This window comes from Diabrotica virgifera, chromosome 1, assembly GCF_917563875.1.
Source record: "Diabrotica virgifera virgifera chromosome 1, PGI_DIABVI_V3a".
In the NCBI taxonomy this organism is placed as follows: Eukaryota; Metazoa; Arthropoda; class Insecta; order Coleoptera; family Chrysomelidae; genus Diabrotica; species Diabrotica virgifera.
In genome coordinates, this window is record NC_065443.1 from 72,493,154 (window position 1) to 72,517,802 (window position 24,649).

The 24,649-nt window shown below is 31.6% G+C and overlaps 1 protein-coding gene across 1 annotated transcript; it reads right to left on the bottom strand.

Moving 5' to 3' along the window:
- LOC114325469 (ADP-ribose pyrophosphatase, mitochondrial) lies at nt 1–24,649 on the bottom strand. Its single transcript, XM_028273549.1, has 4 exons — nt 24,438–24,649; nt 23,946–24,206; nt 15,212–15,462; nt 1–656 (listed from the first exon to the last, which is right to left on the bottom strand). The coding sequence occupies exons 2-4, from the start codon at nt 24,190–24,192 to the stop codon at nt 306–308; spliced, it is 849 nt and encodes a 282-aa protein (XP_028129350.1). The 5' UTR covers nt 24,193–24,206; nt 24,438–24,649; the 3' UTR covers nt 1–305.

Consider the following 24,649-nt stretch of genomic DNA (forward strand, 5'->3'; position numbering starts at 1 on the left):
TTTAACGAAAATATCTTTATTGTTTAGAAAATACATAGGTGTAAATTCTGTACTCATAAGTAAAAAGGTCTTAAGTCCAAAAATATATATTCTTACTGTTATTTAGTTCGTTGAAAAAATCGGCAAAAAGTGATTAACACTTTTAACGCATTTTTTGAAGTATTAAAATAGAGATGAAAATCAGTCCATTTCTATTACTTTTTATCGATTTTTTAACGTACTGAAAAACTTAGTCAAAATCGATATTTTTGATAAGATCTTTTTACTTAGTACAGATTTATTCTTATTTTATTCGCATAGATATCTCACCAGTGGCTCCCTAGTTTATCCACAACAGCTTTAATAAAACTGGAATGACTTGCGTACAAATCCAAATTTCTATCGATATCCATCCACGTAACATTTTGCGCATCATCACCCGCTGTCAAATTAAACTTTCCAACGTGGCGACCGTCATCGTCATGGAAATTGTACGCCACTGTTTCCATCCATGCATTATCAGTATTTCTAGGGTCATCCACATACCCTTTATATATTTCTACACCAGTTTTGAAAAAATCTTTTATTATTTGAGCATCTCTTTCTGCCTGTTCTTTAGATGTTTGTAGGCTATTTAGGGCTTCTTCTTGAAATTCTCTATGGAGTGTCTCGCTCACCTAAAACACTATAATTTAAATTCTGCTTTGTATGGTTTTATGGTTTGCTTTAACGGTTACTTATATAGTTTTAAAATTAAGTAAAAATGGTATTCAATATAACAGTTATTAGCTCATATTACTTTATACAGGGTGTCCAGAAACTCTACCGACAAACGAAGACAGGAAATTCCTTAGATAATTTTAAGATATTTTAACCCAATTTACCTAGTCCGAAAATGCTTCCTAAGGGAGCTAGAGCTTTTTGAAGATGGCGTTTTGTAATTAGTTTTTCTTAAATAACTCCTGAACGCTTTTATTGAGTAAAACATAAATTGGTATATAGATTTATCTTCCAGAGATAAATCAATTCCATGCATTGCGAATTTCTGGTACCGGTGATAGGCGTCCATTTTGGATAGGGCAACAGTTATTTTATCGCATAACTTTTTTATTTTTAATTTTCAAGCATTTTTGACTCTGGATTATTAAATTGTGAGGTATTCTACAACTAAAAGGTACTCTTGTTTTAAGTGGATAGGATACACCGTTTTCTAAAAAAATCGATTTGAAATTTTTTTAATTTTCAAAAAAAATTAAAAAAAAAAAAACTGTTTAGAAATCTGAAAACTGGTACGTTTATTTATATTTCAAATATGAATTGATTTCATTAACTGCGAATTTCTAGTACGGGTCATATGCGTCCGTTTTGGGTAGGTCAACGGTTATTTTATCGCATAACATTTTTGTCTTTAATTTTTAAGCATTTTTGACTCTATATTATTAAGTTATAAGGTATTCCTGCTTTAAGTTGGTAAAATACACCGTTTTCTTTTTGAAAAAATTTTTTTTCAAATTTAAAAAATGAAAAATTTTCAAATCGATTTTTCTAGAAAATGGTGTATTATACCAACTTAAAACAAGAGTACCTTTTAGTACTAGAATACCTCACAATTTAATAATCAAGTGTCAAAAATGTTTAAAAGTTAGACAAAAAAGTTATGTGATAAAATAACCATTGCCCTACCCAAAACGGACGCCTATGATCGGTACTAGAAATTCGCAATGGATGGAATCGATTTATCTATGGAAGATAAATATACGTACCGATTTTCGTTTTTCTGAATTGAAGAGTTCTGGAGGTATGTAAGAAAAACTAATTACAAGATGCCATTTTCAAAGAGCTCTAGCTCCCTTAGGAAGCATTTTCGGACTAGGTGAATTGAGCTAAATTGTCTTAAAATTATCTGAGGAATTTCCTGTCTTCGTTTGTCGGTAGAGTTTCTGGACACCCTGTATAAATGTGTGAATGAGTTTTTAACAAAATACTGCAAAAATTAGAAATACATAGATACATTCTGTTTAATTTTTCAAACATACAGAGAGGACTCGTTTAAAAATTGTTTGCAGTGAATATTAGTGTACAGCTGATAATAGTCAATATTGTACATATTGGTGGATTTTTTGAAGGCTGGATACTAGTGCACAATATCATAATGAGATATTATTTAATTTATTTATAAATCAACTCAGAAACTGAAAAATCACTGACAACTTCTATCTCCACCGAGATATTTAAATATGGTTCTTTTCATGAGCATTTTTCAGTGCGCCACAGTTTTTAGATTTTTCTCTAACGCATTAAATTGTATGTGACAGAAAAAAACGCACGTCAATGATTACATTTCGCCGGTGACATTTATAACATTTAATCTAGTTGTCAATAGATGGCGCTAATTACATAATATTATATTATTCTATATAAAAAAAATTTAATCTGTACAATTTATAAGACTATAAAAATAAAAAAAAATACCATTTTATAAATGCAATAAACAAAATTGATTTGTTTTTATACCAAATTGCAAATAAAATGTGACAACTGTCAGATTTAACTAAAATGTCATGTTAGAATAAATGTCATAAATGTGTATTTATCACGGACTAACCTTTTTTTCTATCATTTGTGACGCACTGAAAAATGCTCATGAAAAGAACCATATAAGTAATTTTTTGTATGGCCATTTATCACAAAATGTTGAATGTAACATACCAATTTACAACTTGTATATCGATTTCAAACAGGCGTTTGATGGTGTAGATCGACAGAAAATGTTAAAGCAACTATCTATGTTAGGGATACCCAATAAGTTCGTTAAACTTATTGTATATTGTAGGTATATACATATATACAAATGACTTCAGGGACTTGGAGGTATCCAAAGCTATGGTGAGAATAGATGGAGATATGACAGAAGAATTTGATATTGAAAATGAAGTTAGGCAAGGTGATGCCTTATCAACAACACTTTTTAATCTAACTTTAGAAGCTGTAACGGCTGTATTAATACAAGATCTATGCAAATATGCGCATATGCAGATGATGTTGCCATGATAAGCCGCAACAAAAGGATATTAAGCGAAAAAGCCATAGAGCTCAAACAGGAAGCTGCTACGTTTGGTCTATACAGCGTGTCTACTTAAGTTGGAAACATATGGGAAACTTTTTTGTTATTCATTTTACGAAAAAAAGTTATTCTTTATAAAAAGTTCTGCATGCTCTAAAACCTAAGATTCAATCATCAGACATAAAATTTTGTCAATATTATACGAGGTATGTCAAAAAATATGAAATTCGTTCAAGAGTAAAGTACCTTTATTTCTCTCAATATCGAAAATTCTTATTATGAAAAGTTGTTTGGAAATCAAAACTAAGATAAAGTATGCAATTACATCCTTCTAATTGGAAAAAAATATTTTCCAAATTTTTCTCAAATTTATTGATACCTACTTAAACTTCGTTTTTATTTATTACACATACGATAACTCTTTTATTATTACTTTTACGAAAAAAATGTATTCTTTATAAAAAGCTCTGTATGTCCTAAGACCGAAGATGCAACCATCAGATATCACATTTTATGAATTTTATACGAGGTACGTCAAAAAATATGAATTTCACTCAAGCGTAAAGTACCTTTATTTTTCACAATATTGAAAATGGTTATTCAAAGAAGTTGTTTAGAATTAAAAACTATGTTTCAATATGCAATTATATCCTTCTAATTGAAATATTGTGAAATATAAAGGTACTATAATCTTGAGCGAATTTCATATTTTTTTACACACCTCGTATAAAATTAATAAAAGTTGATATATTATGGTTGTGTTTTAAATTTTAGACCATGCAGAGCTTTTTATGAAGAATAACTTTTTTTCGTAAAATGAATAATAAGAGAATTATCATATTTGTAATAATTAAAAACGATGTTGGGTAGGTATCCATAAATTTGAGAAAAAATTTTTAAATTTTTTTTTCAATTAGAAGCATGTAATTGCATATTTGATCTTAGTTTTTAATTGCAAACAACTTTTTATCATAAGAATTTTCGATATTGAGAGAAATAAAGGTACTTTATCATTGACCGAAATTCATATTTTTTGACATACCTCGTATAATATTGAGAAAATTTAATATATGATAATTGAATTTTAGGTTTTGGGGCATGCAGAACTTTTTATAAAGAATAACTTTTTTTCATAAAATTAATAACAAAAAAGTTTCCATATGTTTCCAACTTAAGTAGACACGCTGTATATAAATGAAAGTAAAACAAAATATATGGAGTGCACAAGGTCGAATCAACATGAGAATCTGAAGGTAGAGAACCATACCTACGAATATGTCTCCAATTTTCCCTACCTAGGCTCAATAATAAATGAAAACAATAACACCAGTCAAGAAATACAAGCACGGATTCTTAGCGATAATAAGTGTTTTTATGCATACAAAGACTTACGTGGACCCTCTCAACCATTGATGAAAATCAATTGAGAATATTTGAGCGCAAAATACTAAGGAAGATATTTGGACTGACACATTGCAGCGATGGTTCGTGGAGAATTAAAATGAAAAAGATCCACGAGCTGGATGAAGTAATGCAGAGCGCAGATATTGTTAGATTTGTAAAGTTTCAAAGACTAAGCTGGCTTGGTCACTTAGAAAGAATGCCAGATAATCGAGATGTGAAAGTAATCCAGAGATGGAAGCTCCGAGGAAATAGAACAAGAGGAAGGCCCCGTAAAAGATGGATGGACGACGTAGAAGGGGATATTAAAAGCATGAACATCAGACAGTGGAGAAGGAAAGTATCCGACAGGGAAGAATGGAAAAACATCAGGGTTGTTTTGTTTTAAACATTTTGTTTTAAACAACTGTTTTAAACATGTTTAAAACACTTAAATTAAACAAGCGTTTTTTTTCATTTTTTTTGTGAATAATACATAAATATGAAAAAAGTCTTATACATATTATTATACAGACTTTGTAACAAATATATTTTTATTTATTAATAATGGGAACCCAACAAAAATTGGAAAACTCAAAACATTTTGCATACAAGAGTTAATAATTTTCTCAAATTGTTTTAGTCTCATAGTAATCTTGTAATCTAAGTCATCAATTTTATCAGCCACGTGATCACTTATAGAATTAAGCTCTTTAAAAATTGAAACCAACTTAGCAGCTTTGACATTGCCTAGCCGGTTACATAGTTTGGAATTGACTAAAGCGTATGATGAGAAGAGATTTTTTTTATGTTGTATGACCATAGAACACCACCATGCCAATGGTTGTACATTAGATGTTTAGAAAATATATATGGATTAAAGGGTACACACTTTGCCTGGTAATTAATAATAATTGGCAATGCTTCTGGATGTGAAGTGAAGTTTCTACATATTCCGTACCAGTTTTTATTTGCTCTTGACTAAATTTACTTCCACTAAAGCGATGAGCAAGCAAACTTGTCAAGAAATGAGCCAGGATCAAAGCCATTTTCATAAGCTCCTTGACTTTATTCGTATCATTTACCAAAAATTCGCCATTTGCGTGTTCAGTCTCGAATGCTTCCAGAAGTTCTAGCCATATCTCTGTAGCCTCTCCTTTAGTAGACCAGTAAGGATCTGTTTTTAGGTGGATGTGAGATGTGGCATTCAGATTTTTGCGGATACAGTTAGGTGATAACTTCGTTAATAATAATTGATTTATGCTCCTTCTCAAATATGCCCGGAACATTAATAAAAAAAATAAAATATTTAAAAATTTCAAAAAATTGCCTTTTTTTTCTACTTTTTTGCTTATAACTTAAAAACTATTCATTTTAGAACAAAGTCCTATAGGAATAAAACAAAGATAATTAAATTTTCTATCAGATGCGATTGGTTAAACATGTCTTAATTTATCACCCTTGCTTGAAAACAGCAATAAATATAAAATAAGCAGCAAAACAAGCCTGTCCTTATTCAATGATTTTCCATCACTTAGGTTACACTTGGAACCTTCCTAATTCGCTTAGAAAATTTTTGTAATGTGCTAAAACCGTACACCAAATTTCATTAAAATTGACTTACTAGATTTTGCATAATAATTTTGCAATCTAAACTTTTTTAAAAAATTTAAATTTTTTAAAATCTTGCACAACAAAAACTAGAACATACAAAGATTTGTCAATTTTTTTTGCATATAAAGAAGTACTTCACCTATCTAATGCACTTTACAGAATTGAAATCGGATTATTTAAGCAGCCTCAGCAATGTTTTAAAGTTATAAACAATTTTTTGGCTTATAAACAAATTAGTGCTGTGGCCAGGAGGGGGTGCTACGGGCTCCTTTATTTAGATGGACTTACCCAAGTTTTTTATGTATTTTGACCCGTAGAACACGAATTTTTTGGGTAACAGTTGATCCGGATGTCGATAAGATTGTTATAAACAAAGAACTTGAGGAATTACATAACATCGATTTTTCGCAAAATAAAACATTTTTTTTGTATTTCTTGGGTAATTCTAAGCAAAAAATGTTCTTACAAATTTTTTCGTAGGATGCATAGTTTTCGAGATAAACGCGGATTGGAATTTTCAAAAAATCGAGAAATTGCAATTTTTGAACGCGAATAACGTTTGATTAAAAAATAAAATAGCAATTCTGCTGACAGCATTTGAAAGTTTAAGTCAAATTATACCGGTTTTAATTATTTGCATTGCTAAAAATTAATTTTCTTATTATTAAACAAAGCTATTTGTTTATAAGCCAAAAAACTGTTTATAAATTTAAAACATTGCTGGGGCCCCTTAAATAATCCGATTTTAATTCTGTAAAGTGTATTAGATAGGTAGAGCACCTATTTATATGTAAAAAAATTAGCCAACTTCTAAATGGTCTACTTTTTGTTCAGAAAGATTTTAAAAAATTTCAACTTTTTTAAAAACATTTAGATTGCAAATTTATTATGAAAAATTTATTACGTCGATTTTAATGAAATTTGGTACACGATTTAAGTATGTTACAAAGAATTTCCTAAGCGAATTACTAAGGTTCTAAGTGCCACAAAAGTGGTTAAAAAATATTGAATAACAACAGACTTATTTTGCCCGCTTATTTTGTATTTATTGCTATATTGCAGAAAAGGTAATATCTTAAGACATTTTTTACCAGTCGTATATCATACAAAAATCAATTATCTTTATTTTATTTCTGTACGACTTTGTTCCAAAACGAATCGTTTTAAAGTTATAAGCAAAGAAAGCAGAAAAAAATCGATGTTTTTCGAAATTTTTAAATATTTTAATTTTTTTATTAATGTTCCGGGCATATTTGAGAAGGAGCAAATAGTCAATTATTATTACTGAAGGTGTCACCTAACTTTATCTACAAAAATCCGAATGCCACCTCTCACATCCAAAAATAGACGTTTTTTCGCAGATCCTTACTGGTCTATAGTGCCAGTATTTGTTTGGACTTTGTCCCTGCACTGCAATATACTTTAATTTTTATAAATACCTAGTCTTTGGCATTTGCCTTTAACTTTGTATCATTTACAAGCTTTGTTACATCTTTATCAATACTTATTCTAAAAAATCCACAAGGAAAAGAAAATGTTTTTCCTGTAGTTGGCTGTATACCATCAACCACAAAATTGGAAAAAAATCCTTTGTAAAAGGTATAATTTTTTTTATTAAAATCCCTTAAAAGGGCTATATCACAACAAAACGTTTTTGATTTTTATAAAAAATCATCATCAGTGTTAGATAAACTGGATGCTAGCCTTAAAAGTGCATACTTCAATAAAAAGCCCTCTGATGGTCACATGGCAACCAGGATAATCATCACTCATTTCGCATTCAGTTTCCATTAAGTCATTGAAATGTAAACAACTCAATTTGGATCCCACGTGTTTGGAAATTTCAATACATTACCTCAGGGCATTATCCTGGTTGCCATGTGATGTAGCCCCTTTAAGGGATTTTAATAAAAAAAAATTTATACCTTTTACAAAGGATTTTTTTCCAATTTTTTTAATACCTTATTCTATTGTTTAGAGCAAATGTGAAATAATATTGGCCAGTTTTTCAACTAACTTTCTAAGCATTCCGATAAAGTATTTCAACGAACATCCTAATGCAATACAAGAGCCGAATCACCAATATTTGCAATTTTTTGACACTGTTCTTTATTCCTGGCACTTCTATATCGTGGGCAAGTAAGTTCATAATATGGGCTGAAAAGCCATAAGTTATTATATGTATCTGTGCTGCCTAATTCCTCAAACAGATCCTTCTCATTGTAAGAAATATGATTTAAACAATGTTTTTTTCTACGTTTTATTTGTTTAAAACACGTAATTTAAAAACGAAGAATAAAACATGTTTAAAACAAAAAAACGTTTAAAACAAAAAAACGTTTGTTTTGTATAAAATAAAAAAAAACATGTTTTTTTCAACCATGAAAAACATTGTTAAGCAGGCCAAGACTCACAAAGGGTTGTAGCGCCATTAGAAGAAGAAGAAGATTTATCATCTTCGAGCCTCCAACATTCCTTCCATCAGTTGCCCACTATCTAGTTATCCACCTTCAATATCCCTCGAGCATCGATGCTTACTTCGTAAGCATCGATGCATAAAATCTTCATCCTTGGTATTCCCACTGACTGACGTTCCACTAAACCTTGTGCTAGGAAATTAAAAATAGATTAAAGAACAAAATCTAGAAGACGAGGAACGCAGAATAATAGATACCAAACAACAGTTAAAATATGGAAAAACTATATTTCTGAATTATATGAAGATGAAAGAATAGAAAATTATTAGAGAACCGATCAATTTCCAAAACATGATGACATTCAATAGATTTTTGAAAAATGTTGAACAAGTATTTTTTAGATTTTCGATCCGATGTTAATTTCGCGAAATATTCGACTGTCCTGCTTCTTCTGGCACACGCGGTATATGTAGAGGCGTAAACGCTAAGTGACGCTGTACTTACACGAACTATGAGTATACCTACATAAAACTCTTATATTAAAGATAAACTAGACGGCAGAGTCTGAAATGAGGAGATTCTTAGACAGATGAACCAAACAACACATCATTATTTAGACTTAGACTACATTATTACTTAGACCAGGTGTAAATAAAGCCATGATGGCCAATATGGTAGATAGCGTGATATCACCAATCAATACCAGTAATTGAATTAGAAGAATAGGTAAAAGGGACCAAAAGTAAGAAGCAAATAAAACGCTAGAGGTAGATTACAAAATTCTTGCGGCGTCACAAGAAACGTTGTGATAAAATGTGACAGTTCATAATTTATATAAAACATGTACTTCCTGTTACTATGGATTTAGGCAAATACAATTCTTATACCGGGTGTTCACTTATATTTTCCCCCATTTTAACTGCCTATAACTTCTAAACGACTCAAGATAGAAATATGCGGTTTTCGCTGAAATGTTTTATTTTATTAAAATTTTGTCTGAATGGATTGAATTTTTTATATCGCTTTCAAATACAAAAATAAAAATGGCGGATTTTTGAAAAAAACGTTGTCGACTTTTTTTAATGGACCACCTAGTATATTTTTTTGTAAACTAAAAGAAATGTCATTCACCTATCTAGCGATATAAAGTTTTTCAAAATCGGTTGTCAAATCACTGAGTAATTAATTTTTAAAATGAGAGGTGCAACGTGGATATCACATACCTAAATACCATAACGAAGCAAATTGATATTATGTTATGTGATTTCCACATTGCATCTCTCATTTTAAAAATTATTTGCTCAGTCATTTGACAACCGATTTTAAAAAATTTTATATCGCTGGATAGGTAAATGACCGTTTTTTTTTTCAAGTTACAAAAAAGTATACTGGGTGTTTTAATAAAAAAAGTTAACGTTTTTTTTTAAATCCGCCATTTTTTATTTAAAAACGATATAAAAAATGGTCATTTACCTAAAAACTTGAAAAAACGATCATTTACCTATCCAGTGATATAAAAATTTTTAAAATCGGTTGTCAAATGACTGAGCAATCAATTTTTAAAATGAGAGATGCAATGTGGAAATCACATAACATAATATCAATTTGCTTTGTTATGTTATTTAGGTATGTCATATCCACGTTGCACCTCTCATTTTAATAATTAAGTACTCAGTGATTTGACAACCGATTTTGAAAAACTTTATATCGCTAGATAGGTGAATGACCTTTTTTTCAATTTACAAAAAAATATACTGGGTGTTCTATTAAAAAAAAGTCAACAACGTTTTTTTCAAAAATCCGCCATTTTTATTTTCGTATTTAAAAGCGGTATAAAAAATTCAATCCATTCAGACAAAACTTTTATTAAAATAAAACATTTCAGCAAAAACCGCATATTTCTATCCTGAGCCGTTTAGAAGTTATAGGCAGTTAAAATGGGGAAAGTATAAGTGGACACCCGGTATTTAAATTTTGTAATGTTATTTTCTTTTACCAAATTATCGTCAGTTAAATTTGCTGATAATGCCTATTTTTAAATAATCTATAAGATATCAATTCACTGATAATAATTTTCCATTATATAAAACCTATACTTAGTTTAATAATAATATTTAAGGACACTTTAAAAATCAGATTCTTTTTTTTTTGTTTATACGAGATCATAGCACAATATTCCACATTGTGAGAAATCTATTAAGAAATGTCAATGGAATACTAATATTTCTACAACAATAGTCTACCGAAAACTATGAAAGTACCCTTTAAGGTACTAATACACTTTAGAAGACCAAAAATAATCATTTTTTTCTCAGAATCTATATTAAAAATGAACATAAAACTATTTACATATCAATATTTAACTCTTAGAGAGTACAAAAATATACCCTTTTTAATTTATGCACGTACACTAATATTATACAGGGCGCAAAAGTCGAGGCCTCGAAAAAGATGGCGGACAGTTAATCTCAGGATTGGGATATCTGAAACAAAAAAATCGTACTGCATTTGAAAAAGGCAGGTTTCTTACGTGACAATTTACCACAATTTGACCAAAAAAATAAAAAATAAATTAAAAATGTATAAACATTTTCAATTTCATTTATGTTCATTATGTTTAATTTATGTTCATTTTAATTTTTAATTTATTTACTCTTTTTGAAGTACTTAGGAAATCTTCTTGTTGGAACTTTACCACGCTGACCAGATGGGACGTGAATTATTTAAAATTCCCTCATCTTACTGTTCGTCTCGGCACCCGTATGGCTTATAATTTTTGAAAGCCGTGGAGGTAGTAACCAAAGAGATTTCCATCTGTTGTCAATCTAGTGGTATGAGAATGATATTTATTTTCGTTTTCTGTACTACTGGATTGAGAACTTAGTTTGTTAAAAAATAAATATTTTTTAACCACATTCATTGAAAGAAAACGGGCAATTTTTTCACAACATTTTTCAAATTTCCTGAATTCAAATTTCTTGAAAAATCTTTGTTTTTTGAAATTTTTCACTAACGGTGGTAAATTGTCACGTAAGAAACCTTCCTTTTTCAAATGCCGTACGATTTTTTTGTTTCAGAGATCCCAATCCTGAGATTAACTGTCCGCCATCGAAACTACTTTTTTCGAGGTCTCGACTTTGGCGCCCTCTACAATATTGGTGTACATGCATAAATGAAAAAAGATATATTTTTTGTATTCTCTAAGAGTTAGATATTAATATGTAAAAAGTTTTTTGTTCATTTTTAATCAAGTTTCTGGGAAAAAAAATCTTGAAAAATTGCTTATTTTTGGTCTTCTAAAGTGTACTAGTACCTTAAAGTGTGCTTAAAGCCTGGACAACATGTATATTAATATTATCATCTATTTAAGAGACTCGACTCATTAATATTCAGTTTAGCGGGATGTTTGGAGTATGAAATTATATAAACAAGGGATCATTTTTTCAAACAGGTAGATCTCTTATTTATGGAAGTCTCTTAGATAGCTTGTAAAGCCGGGCTCAAATAACTCGTGTTCTTGAAATGTCCTGTGAGTGGGTTATTAGTAGAATTATTGTACTAATTATCAAATACTAATCATATACGAGTAATAATACTAATTGACAAATAACGCTTATGGAGATTAGTGTTGCCAAACCTCTCGAGTACGGGTAGCTACTCGACTGACGATATACGATTCATTCTTATCAGTACGGCGTGGCATCGGCGCGCTTCTATCGTTCATAAGAAATTCATGGGGCTATCTCCGCAATGTTCTATTCTTAACGTGAAACGCTCTATAGTAACCCACTCACACGGCATGGCAAGTAACACAAGTGATGATTATTCGCCAAGTACATGAGTCGTATGAGTCCGGCTTTAGACTTATTTTTCTTAAGGTGCCGAGACCGCTTGTCGATCGTTGGCTCTCATGTTGCCCAGCATATTAACAACCATTGTCTTATTTACTTCTTCTTTTGGTGCCTATTAGTTTCGAATATTGGCTATCATTCTGGCTATAATCACTTTATTAACTGATGCTTTAAATAAATTTGTTGTTGTGGAGATTTCCTCAGGTTGTTTAACCATATTCTTCTTCTCCCAATTCCTCGCTTTCCGAATACTTTTGCCTTAAAGTATTACCTTCAGTAATCTGTATTTAGTGTCGTTTCCCATTATGTGTCCGAGATATACTAACTTTCTCCTTTTAATGGTACCTATACATCACCTCTCTTTCTTTCCCCATTCTTCGTAATACGGTTCGTTATCTTGTCCGTCCATAATATCCTTAGGATTCGCCTGTGTAGCCACATCTCGAAGGCTTCAAGTTTGTTCTCCATCGCATCAGTGAGTGTCCAGGATTCAACTCCGTAGTATAATATTGAGAAGATATAACATCTTAGGAGCCTTACTTTTATCTCCAGATTAAGGTTGTGGCTTTTAAAGAGTTTGGACATGTTATTGAATGCACTCCTAGCTTTCTCTATTCTACATTTTATTTCTTGTGACTGATCCCATTGTTCGTTTACTATTGTTTCAACATAGGTATACTGTTTTACTCGGTCCACTGGTGTATTCTTGATAAGTGTTATTATATTGATGTCTTGACTCTTATTTAGAATATAGTTCAGTGCTAGTTTTCCCAAACCATTGGCGTAGGTTTTTAAGCCAAGAAGTTGTACGGCGGCCCACACTTCTTTTTCCCATAATTTTATTTTGCATGACAAGGTGAAGTATGTCATATTTTTCTGGGTGACGCATTATATGACCAAAGTATTCCAACTTACGCCTTTTAAACGTGTTCACTACTTCACAATTTTTGTTCAAACGTTGCAAAGCCCTTTCGTTTGAGTCTCTTTCTACCCAAATGATCTTCAGAATATGGCGGTAGACCCACATCTCAAATGCTTCTAGGTTTTTTTAAAGCGATTCTGTCAGAGTCCATGACTTTAGACTGTAACTTCCAAATTTACTTCTCTCATCTTTAGATTTCTCATTACACACACAATTCAATATCGTAAGGACTAATAAGAATTTTAGACAGCTTTCGTAATGAAATCGTACTGAACTCGAAATGATTTCTAACGATACACCCGAAAACTTCGATCTGTGGGCTGCATTGTACTTGACATTTAGATACAGACGGAATATTCAAATAAAAACCAAGTACTAGGCCGTGTACTCACCAAAAGCAGCTGGTAGCACAACGGAATAACAATGAGACAGCAACTTTAGTTGAGTTGCTCTTGTATACTTACTGAAATCAACTGTTTTAAAGTCTCTTGTGCTCGATGAGGGCCACAAAATTCAAAGTTCTTACTATTTCGTCCGCGATTATTAAGCTATTCTTGACAACTGTAGAGGGCGACTGCGACGCGGTATGCAGCGTTGCCAACAACCAATGAGCAACTGGTTGAGCTGCCTTTAATTAGGTGAAAACACTTGTATTTAAACATTAGCCCCGAGTCGCGTTGCAGTCACCGGTTGCTTTTAGTGGCAACACCCCCTATAGTTCAGTTCCATAGTAAGTGCAAGCAATAAGAAGACGCTCTGACTCTTCTTCTTCTTATGCAATTCACTAATGGATGTTCGCGATCACGTTTGTTCATTTTTATCTATCCCGTGCAGTGTGTATTTGGTCTCCTATGTTTCTTAACCCGTCCATTGTTTGACATTACGGAGCCATGAAATTTTCTTTCTGCCTACTCCCCTTCTTCCTTCTATCTTTCCTTCAATTAAGGTTTGCAGAAATTGGTATCTTTCGTTTCTAATTACGTGCCCTAGGTATGCTATTTTTCTCTGTTTAATTGTGCATAGCAGTTGTAGTCTGTACCAATGCTTCTCAGGATTTCTTTATTGGTTATTCGTGCGAATCCGACGCAATGAAGGGCACTAAGCATTATGAGAAAGAAAGAAGAAGTTATTTGTGCGGTCCAGGGACCTTTAAGGATTCGTCAATAAATCCACACCTCAAACGCCTCTAGCTCATTCATTATGTTTATTTTTAAAGTCCATCCTTCCATGCCATATAGGAGAACCGACCATATTATATAGCATTTCGTGCATCTTAGTCTTAGATTCAGGTCAAAGTCAGAGCTCGTAAAGACTTTCGCTTTCTATCCGGCATTTAATTTCCATATCGGACATCCAGTCTTCACATAGCCTTTTCGTCTTTTTTATGTTGATGCTAAGTCCCATGTTCTTGCTATGTTCTCCAATTTTATTAAGAAGGTTTTGGGGGTCTTCTATATTGTCCGCTATTAAGGCTGAGTCATTCGCATATGGTATATTATTGACCCAGGTACCATTTACTTTGATGCCGCTTTCGTATTCCTCAAGAGCTTCCTGGAAGATACTTTCTGAATATAAATTGAACACTAGTGAGGAGAGAATGTATCCTTGTCTTACACTTCTGAAAATTTTTTGAGCTTGCGTTGTTTTGTTATCCACCTTGACGACAGCTGTTTGATTCCAGTAAAGAGCTTCTATGCAACGAATGTGAGAAGTTTAATTATATATAACAATATGATTAATAAAGTTTAGAGATTTATATATTGAAGATAATTTTTCATTGCAAGGTTATTTCAAAGAATTTAAGCCCTAGTTCAATAAGAGTTAAGAGTATGGAGTTAATGGGGGCGCTTAAAGAAGAGTCTTAATTCACCAGGAGACGAAGTGAAAATAACAAAAGGCAAAAGAATCTGTGAGAAACAAAATTTCATACAAATTCAAAACAATTCAAGGAAACAATATTTTAGGAAAGTTTTACTAAGCTTACTTTTTCTCCTGGATCCACCATACCTCCTGGTATAGCCCAATGTTTACTATCTTTTCTTTGAATAGCACAGAACTGAAGAATGGGCAAATTTGTACTCTTATTTATAACTTTTAAGTTGTTATCCATTTTCCACCTTGTAACAATAGGATCTGCTGCATGGTTTGGTCCCCATTTACCTAGAACTCCTCTTCCTTTAATTCCTGTTCTTCCTTCTGGATTCAGTGGTCTGCCATCAACAATGTTGTAAGTACCTGGAAAAAAATATTTTACGTATAATATGCCCAAGAACCCTGCTTTCAGTGTCTCTTTTCTTTCTAATAAGTGTACTACTAGACAGCAGCAAAAAATTTCCCATCCCTTTCTATTGTAGAATAATTTAAAATTTCGACAGAATTATAAATCTTGGATATCGAGTTTGAATGAATGAAAATATTTTAGACAGTTTTCGCCAGCGCTGTTGGTGGCAGTTTTGTGCAATGAATTTGGACAATTTTATCAGAAAAGTACAAGTTTCAAACCGCGAGAGAGCGCTACAGACGAAACGCACAGCCAATAAAACAGAGGTAACCTCTAAATTTCACATAACTTCTTCTTTTTCTCAATGGCCTCTCTCGTAAGCAGTCGTCCAATCGCACGAATTTATATATTTAATATTAAAATTATTATGAATAAAATAAAAAAACATAATTACTTTTACTATTAATTCTGTGTATTCGTTTAGTAATCAGGTTACAATAATATTTTAGTTCATAATTTGTGTTTTTCTAGTAAATATCTATTTTTCTCGTTTTGTATATTTCACATACACCAATTTTATCAGAAAAGTACAAGTTTCAAACCGCGAGAGAGCGCTACCGTCGAACCTCACAGCCAATAAATCTTTAGATAATGAAAGATGTTAAGCTGGAAAGTAATATTTTTTTGTTTGAATTATTTTGCTTATTGGGTCTGTGACAGTAGGAAAATAAATCTATTATTTCCCACAAACTGTTTGAGATTATCTTTACCAAATAAATATTTTTTTATTTGTTTTATATTGCTGCACACCACTCCTGAGGATACCCTAAAACATCAATTTTCTAATTTGATCATGATGTCTCCCTTTGTCCCCCTTTTGTCTATAATAAGCTTAAATATAAACAGGTAGACATATGAAGGGAATTTTTAAAAGCATTGGCTATAGTAAAATCCAGAGTTAAAATGCAGTGTTAGTCTTACAGCACGCGTGGATGCCGCTGATGTCGGCACAACGGTAGGTGCTTTATACAACCGTAGGCAATTGTTGTGTGTGCGTATATTCCAGTGCTATGATTCTTAAATCCGGTCCTAATGCACCGCTCGGGCAAACCGGCAATGTGGTCAGCAGTTCTCCAGTAAGAAATACATTGTCCTATGATACCTGCACTGCATTCTAACTGTGGCTTCTACTTTAGCATACGTCAAATGCACTATTTCTTGGTCTGTAAATTAACCACTTAATGCATTATCCTGTGTCTCACACAGAGCGGCTTGCCAGCTGATTTGTTGCCTGAGTCTCACACATTTGACCATAGTATTCAAACATTTTATAACGGTTTTTGGCTCATAATGAATTTATTATGACATTCTTAGCTGTAACTACTTTGGTTCAAACATTTTATGGCCGTTTTTGATTCATAACGAATTTATTAGATTATTTGTAACCATAACTACTTTAATTTATTTTCATTTCTGTCAGTAGTAGATGCTTTTTTTTTATTTATGCCTTTACTTTAGTTCTACGGCCCTAATATGTTTTTTCTTTTAATACAGTACTCGAAATGCAGTTGAAACCACTTTTCATGTACCATTTCATCGACGTAATTATGGCCTCAATGAACCTATAACTAGAATGTTACGTATACCAAATCAAAATACTGAGATGCTTAATTTTAGTTTCTCACCCAACCAATTTATACGCGACTTGCAACATATTAATATTGCCTCTTAATTGTTTTGTTATGTCCATCTTTACCAGTCTGTTTCAAATTTGTTCTTTATGTAATTTATTTATTTTAACTATTTTAACTATTATATTAGACGTTCGGAAACAATTAGCGTCTCTATGCAAAGACAATGACGTCGACTTTGCAAAGTAACAAGACACTTACTCAACACACACACTACACGTTACTCCCCTGACTTAGTGATAAGTTATACAATTACGTGGCTAAAGGTTCTAGTTCTAAACCAAAGCCAGAATCAGAGAAAAAAAAACTATTATATTTTATGTGTTATATATACAGTAAGGTCTCGTTTTATGCGGTAGATACTTTCTAGAGAAAAGCGCATAAAAAAAGACTTTACTTGTATTGAAAAAGTAGGGATACGTTCCATAGTTTTCTAAAATTACATAAAATGGTGGACGTTCGTCCACCAAAACCGCATAAAAAACATTTTTTTTTTTGATTTTTGAAGGTGGCGAACCTTACGGAAAAATCTGGAAAAAATTAGAAATGTAGTGTTTGATAAAATACATAAGATTAAAAAAATTAGACCTGCAACCATCCCCAAAAACAGTTATAGGCATTTCTCCGACAAACATTTTTTTTTTTAGTTTATGTACACTTAATCTACGGGTCCATAAAAATAGACATGTTTTGTCAAGGCCTTAACTATGCGTGTGCATTTTTTGAAATTTCAAAATTGATTGCATCCCCCCTTAACAAAAAATAAAAACGAAAAATGAAGATATTGATGGTGGGAGAAGGGTGTGGTGGGTTAAAATTACGCTTAGTCTTATTTGTTAATCATATACAACTTAAAAAAAAAATGAAAAAAATTGAATTCTGGTAGTGAGGGAGGGTACCTACCTTTTAATTTATTTATCCCGTTCATAAGTGGAAAGTTTGGTGCGCCATTGTCGAGGCATGTGCCACTAAAAAGCGGCTGCACAGTGCTCATAGGTTTTCTTTGAGGTTCTGCTATTTAAGTTAGACTTATCGTGCCCAAAATGATTAGCAAATTTCACATATAGCGGATCTTAGTGATCTAATGAAAAATAAAACTTTACACAACACTTACTTGAAACGTTTCAATCCAAAAACCAAAATGTGCTGCTTTTTATACTGCAACTTGGAATCTTATTATTACCGCAAAATTGTAAACTCACAACTTACATAACGAAGGCACCACTAATTTTAAAACGCAATGATGGATGATGGAATGATGTACAAAAATGTAAATAATAGGGGATCAATGTAAATAAAGGGGAATCCCCGAATTGCAAAGGCTCACTTTACTGACATCTGGATGTGAATGATTAATATTTAATCATAATAGTTAATAATAGAAATTTTTTGGGATGAATTTTCGGATGAAATACAAACCGCACAATTTCAAAACCGCATAAAAAGAGACCTTACTGTATATGACATATTTAGTATACTAAATTGTTCCAAAATTTGTAAAAAATTGTAACTGTATTGGGCTTGTCCCATGGAAATAAAAAAAACAAAACAAAACAAAACAATTATTTATGAGGTTTTCATTTTTCATAGCTTATTGCACACCTCCAAATACTAGGTTGATACAGTACAAATCTTTTGATTTAAGGTTTATAAAATGTTTCTATATGCCGGATTACCTTTTGTTGTTCACAAAAAAACATTTCTCCAAGTCGAATTTCTTAAACAAACACTCCAAATTAAGTACCAAATTCTTGGTTAGAGAGAGAGAGAGAGAGAGAGAGAGAGAGAGAGAGAATATATGTTTATTGTCTAAGAAAAAATCTTGTTGACAAACACTGTTTAAGAGTTTTAAATAAATAAATTAAATTAAAATATGACTAAATATAAAATATAACACATAACACATTTACATTATATAACAACTACAAAATATGTAGTATTGTCAAAAATAAAAAACAAACAAACTACAAGCTGTAAAACTAAATCACAAACAATAATGACAAACAAATTGACAAAAAAAAAATATACACAAGATCACAAATACATCAGCTCCAATGGTCCTCAAAAAATTCTGTCAGATCATAATAGGCCCTCTTAGCGAGCAGTCTATCTAATGAATTTCTAAACTTTCTAATATTTTCCAAATTTTTTATTTCACTAGGTAGTTTATTAAAAATTTTGATGCCGTTAAAAATAAATGAGTCTTTGACTAGTGTGCTTCTAGGTGTAATCAAAGCTAAATTGCTAGCAAATCGTCCAGATCGATTATTATTTTCATATAGATGTTTATTCTTAAAAATAATTCTTGCCGTTTCCAAAATGAAAAGAGATACAAGTGTAAGGATACTGTGTTTAATAAATAAAGGTTTACACGTTTCTCTAGAATTTACCTGGCACAACAGGCGTACTGCCTTTTTTTGAAGCAAAAACACACTACTGAAAAGCTGCTGACTACACGCTCCCCAAAACTGAATTGCGAATCTAAGATGTGACTCTACTAGTGCAAAGTACACAGTTCTTGCTTGGGCAAAACCAAGCTCCCTTCTAGTCGACCGTATTGCATAGCATCCAGATGCAAGTTTTGAATTCAAGGCTTCGATATGCGATTTAAATTTAAGGTCAGGATCAATATTCAGGCCAAGAAACCTGACGGACAGCTGAGGTTCAAGTTCCAGATGTAATTCAGGCATAACATGTTTAAAACACAGAAGCTTGGTTTTAGAAGTGTTTAATGTCAAAAAGTTCGCCGTGCACCAATTTCCAATCATTAAGAGTTCCCTACCTACAGATTGGCGTAAGACATTCAAATCTTTAGCATGCCATATAAGAGTGGTATCATCTGCATAAAGGGTGAAATGAGCAGATACATCAAGGTAGGCTAAATCGTTTATATATACCAAAAACAGAACTGGTCCCAATACCGAGCCTTGGGGCACTCCCCAAGTTACATTCATCAAGTCAGAGTCACAGTCTGTTCTAACAAACTGACTCCTACCCGACAAATATGACTCCATCCAACTCAGTGACTTATCTTTAATTCCGTAGTGTTTAAGCTTCTGCAGCAGCAAACCATGATTGACACAGTCAAAAGCCTTCGTCAAATCACAGAACACTGCCGCAACCATCTCGCCTAAATTAATATTATTGTAAGCTATCTCTAAAAAACTGAAAATCGCGTCGGTCGTGCCAGTGTTACCACGGAAACCAAACTGTTTCGGACTTAGTAGTTGGTTAACCTCTAAAAATTGTATTAATCTTGCTTTAACAATTTTCTCTATTATTTTTGCCAACGTAGGTATCAGAGAAATTGGCCTGTAATTGGAAGGGTTTATGTGATCTCCACCCTTGTGCAATGGAATTACAACATTTATCTTCAGGAAATCGGGAAATGTGCCAGCATTAAAACTATCATTAATTAAAATAGATAAAACATCCAAAGCAGAGTTTGGTAGATTATTGAAAACTCTTATAGAGATGTCATCATAACCCGAAGAGTTTTTGTTTCTGATTGATTTAAATATCTCTTTCAATTCCTCAACATTAGTATCATAAATTATGAAGGGACACATAACTTCTGTTTTCTTCAGATATGACAAAGGATCTGTACCATGTCTCAACTGTGCTGTTAAAGTTTCGGCTATGCTACAGTAAAATTCATTACAGTCATTTGGAAGTGGAGTGTGATGACTATTACCTGATCTGTGTTTACCCCTTAGTTCATTTATTATAGACCAAGTTTCCCTAGTTACATTTGAGGAGTTTTCTATTCTATGCTTGTAGCAGTTTTCTTTTGCAGTTTTAATAACATTTCTGTATATCTTTTTATATTGATTATAATAGGTAACAAACCATTCATCTTGGTAATATTTTTTGATATAATGGAGCGATCTCATGGTTTTGCAGGAATTTTTAATGCCATTTGTAATCCAAGGTTTTCTATTTTTAATTTTAATCTTTTGTTTAGGAAAAGACCTTTCAAAAAATTCACATATTGTATTTTGAAATGATTTAAATGGCTCAGACGATTGTGATAGGAGAGAATACCAGTCAAGACTCTCGCACTTTAATCTAAATTTACCAAAGTTAGATTTACTATACAGGCGACCAATTTTAAATTTATTTACACTATCTTTACCTTTACTAAATTTCTTAATTTTGATAGAAGCAACAACTGCCTTATGGTCTGACAGATTGGGGTCAAATACAATACATTGAACATAATCCTTCTCAAAGTTAGAACAGAAATAATCTATTAGAGTTTGAGACAATTTAGTGACATGTGTTGCTTCATTAACATGCATTTTTAAATTAAAACAAGTGAGTAAGTTTTTTATTTTCTTTACTTCATTGCAATCATAGTTCAGAAAGTCAATATTAAAATCACCCGTCAGGATTATTTGACTAAACTTTGGAATCCTCAACAACAAGTTCTCCAGCCTTTCCAAAAAAATCTGGACACTGGCTGCTGGAGATATGTAGATGCAAATAATATAGATATCAAAATTTGTTATTTGTGCAACTGAAAATTCAAATTGTTTTTCTTCAATAAGATCCTCATAATTTATCTGAACAAAAGCCAGTTCTTGCAATAGAGAGTTGTGTACTAAAATAGCAGTACCCCCATGTATAAAGTTTGTTCTACAAAAATGTGAAATCATGGAATACTCGGGAATATACAAGTATTCATTTTCTTCTAGCCAGTGTTCAGTCAATAACAGAACACTGGGAAAGTCATTATATTCTAACATTAAAAATAAATCATCAATTTTATTTCTAGCTGACTGAGTATTAAATAAGAGAAAAGTTAAATTAAAAGAAGATTCTGACTTGTCAGTTTCTAAGTCTGAAGTTGTATTATTGGCGTTAACTGAAAATCCAAATCTTTTTCTGGTCTTGTAAAAGTGCAACAATTTTCACCAAGATCATCTAAAACAATTGAAGCGTTCGGACGAATAACGGTCTATGTTACAAATTATCAAAAATCGAGTTTTGGTATGAATAACGGTCTATGAAATGTGTAGATTCCACTAAATATTATAGTTTGTTAATATACCAACAGATGGGGTGAGTATACCAATATGGAGAGTGTGAAAATAAATTTTTAAGTTGGAACAACGGTCTATGTGACATCAACGTCAAGCGTGCTTCGACTGTACCGAACCAAATCATTCTATTTTGTGGTACCGTGCGAATAGTTACCTTTTGTTTACATTCTAGTATTGTTTTGGTTGTAATGTGGTTGTAGTCTATGTAGTTTTATTACATTATGAACGAAAACGAGAACAAACCAAGAATGTTCGGTTTTCACCTACTGATATTCGTAGACTAAATAAATCAAAAAGAAATACCAGGCAGATAAATATAGAAATTTGGAAGGATGTCTCTAGAAAAAATTGCAGAGATTCGGATCTGGCATACACAACAAGGAAGACAAAAATCTTAGTTCCTGCTAAGACGGCTCCTACCGATATAAGTATAAATAAGAAAAAAATCATACAAGCGAAAGTTTTATTTTCATAAAATTAAAATAATATTAAAAATTAAACTTTACTGTTTTTTTTTTCGTTTTACTTAGAAATGATTATTAAAATAATACTATTTTCCATTCGTCTCTATATAGCTTTATTAATTTTATGTTATTTATTGAAGGTAAGCGTATGCCGCAAATCGAGTAAGCAAATTTAATTTTATATCACATGTTATATTAATACATATAAATGTAATAATTTGTGTTAATAAAATTATTTCAAAAACGATTTCTACTTTTATTTGTGGAATAACGGTCTATGTTACATTTTCAGTCACAAACTTTCAAGAAATAAGCAACATGTTCAAACTCACCTTTTCTCGAAAATGTCAACTTGTAACATAGACCGTTATTCGTCCGAACGCTTCAATTATGCTTTCTGAATTATGTTCATTGGGTGGTGTTGTATTTTTTAACTGAATAAATATCAAATTTTTATTATTTTTAAAATGTTTTATTTGATTCTCCAACAGGTATGAAATTCTATAGTTGCTCAGTCTATGCCCATATGAATTATTTACATTTAGGAATGAGATTGAGTGCTCATAATATGAATTAAAAACACTTAAGAAGTCACTTAATTTGTTATTAAATTTTATAAATATATGTGGTATTCACACTAAATCAAGAGAGCAATTGATATATGTGGTTTCTTTTTTCGGCTGTAGAAAATAGTCTGGTGTATTTGGATTTTTTCTAACAGTTGTAAATCGTGAGATACAAGGTTTTCAAACTAAAACCACCAAAATGTCATTTTCGAAAAAAATGAGATACAAGGTTTTCACACTAAGCCATCGATATGTATTATTATACATATGTATTAAGTATATATAAGAAATAAATGTTCGGATTACCCATGCTTTTCAATTATCTGTGTCACGTCAGGTCTTAGCACAGATAATTGGGGTTATGCTATATTAAGCAAGATAAATTGTAGGCACAAATAAAAATACATGTAGGCACAAAAAAGCAAGTTCATTAGTGGAAACAAATTCAAAATTATTCTGCACATTATATTTGAAGCATTATTTGGTTAAAAGATCACATTTTTGTGGTAAAAAGTATAGTAATTTGTCTGGACTAAAGGTGATATTTGTTTTGGATTTGCAGATGAGCAATGGATAGATGGAGAAAATTTTACTTAAATGACTGAACAAAGTAGGTAAAATATGCAAAAATTGTTTCCTATACAACAACTATATTTTATTGAACTAGTGGGCGCTCATGAACATTGTTTCAGATTAATTATAAAAAATGCTAATAAATTAATCAAACAAACCTGTATGGCTTTGCCTGTTAATTTTTCCATCTAATTGATTCCACTTTGGATTGAAAACGCCATCGTTAAGAGGGGGATCCGCCCAAGGTTTATTAATTAGAACTTTTGAATTGTATTCAGGTGGATCATATTTATTGAGACTGACTGACCAAGGCACTTCTTCATCTTTTATTTGGAATCGCTTAACCTCACTAAATGGATAGAATATGTCTCTGCATTTTGTGTGAACCATTCTTTTTAATAACATCAACTTGTAACTGGCTAGAAACATTAAAATAAAGTAAAAATGAATTAAACATGTTTTCTTCATATCTTGGTTGATACTCAATTATTAACTAAGTATTTATTGAATGCCTACAAAAAATTTTATGTGAATATTTTATGAATAATGAAGGTTTGTCATAAACCAGTATTTTTATTAGTTGACATCCACTATTAATGTTATTAGGGGGTCCGTTATTATTAATGTTGAATAGTGTAGTTAATACTTACTGTTATATTTATTTATGGAAATAGTTCAATGTTTTAATTCTTATTGAAATTATCACAATACTTTATTTTTAGTTTATCAAGCACAGCAGTGTTTAAAACACCTACATATCTTTTACTATTTAAGTTTAAATTTAATGGGAACTTAACTTTAATGTTTATTTTTAAATATGTGTCAGTGTCACTGTCATGAAGGCAAGTTTCAAATGACACAT

What these genes read in the sequence shown, in the direction of transcription:
- LOC114325469 (XM_028273549.1), bottom strand. Translation starts at nt 24,192, where the DNA reads ATGTTATTAAAAAGAATGGTTCACACAAAATGCAGAGACATATTCTAT. An exon ending in TAACAGGCAAAGCCATACAG is followed by an intron (nt 15,463 to 23,945) that starts GTTTGTTTGATT and finishes ATTTTTTTCCAG; the next exon opens with GTACTTACAACATTGTTGAT. An exon ending in TGGTGGATCCAGGAGAAAAA is followed by an intron (nt 657 to 15,211) that starts GTAAGCTTAGTA and finishes ATAGTGTTTTAG; the next exon opens with GTGAGCGAGACACTCCATAG.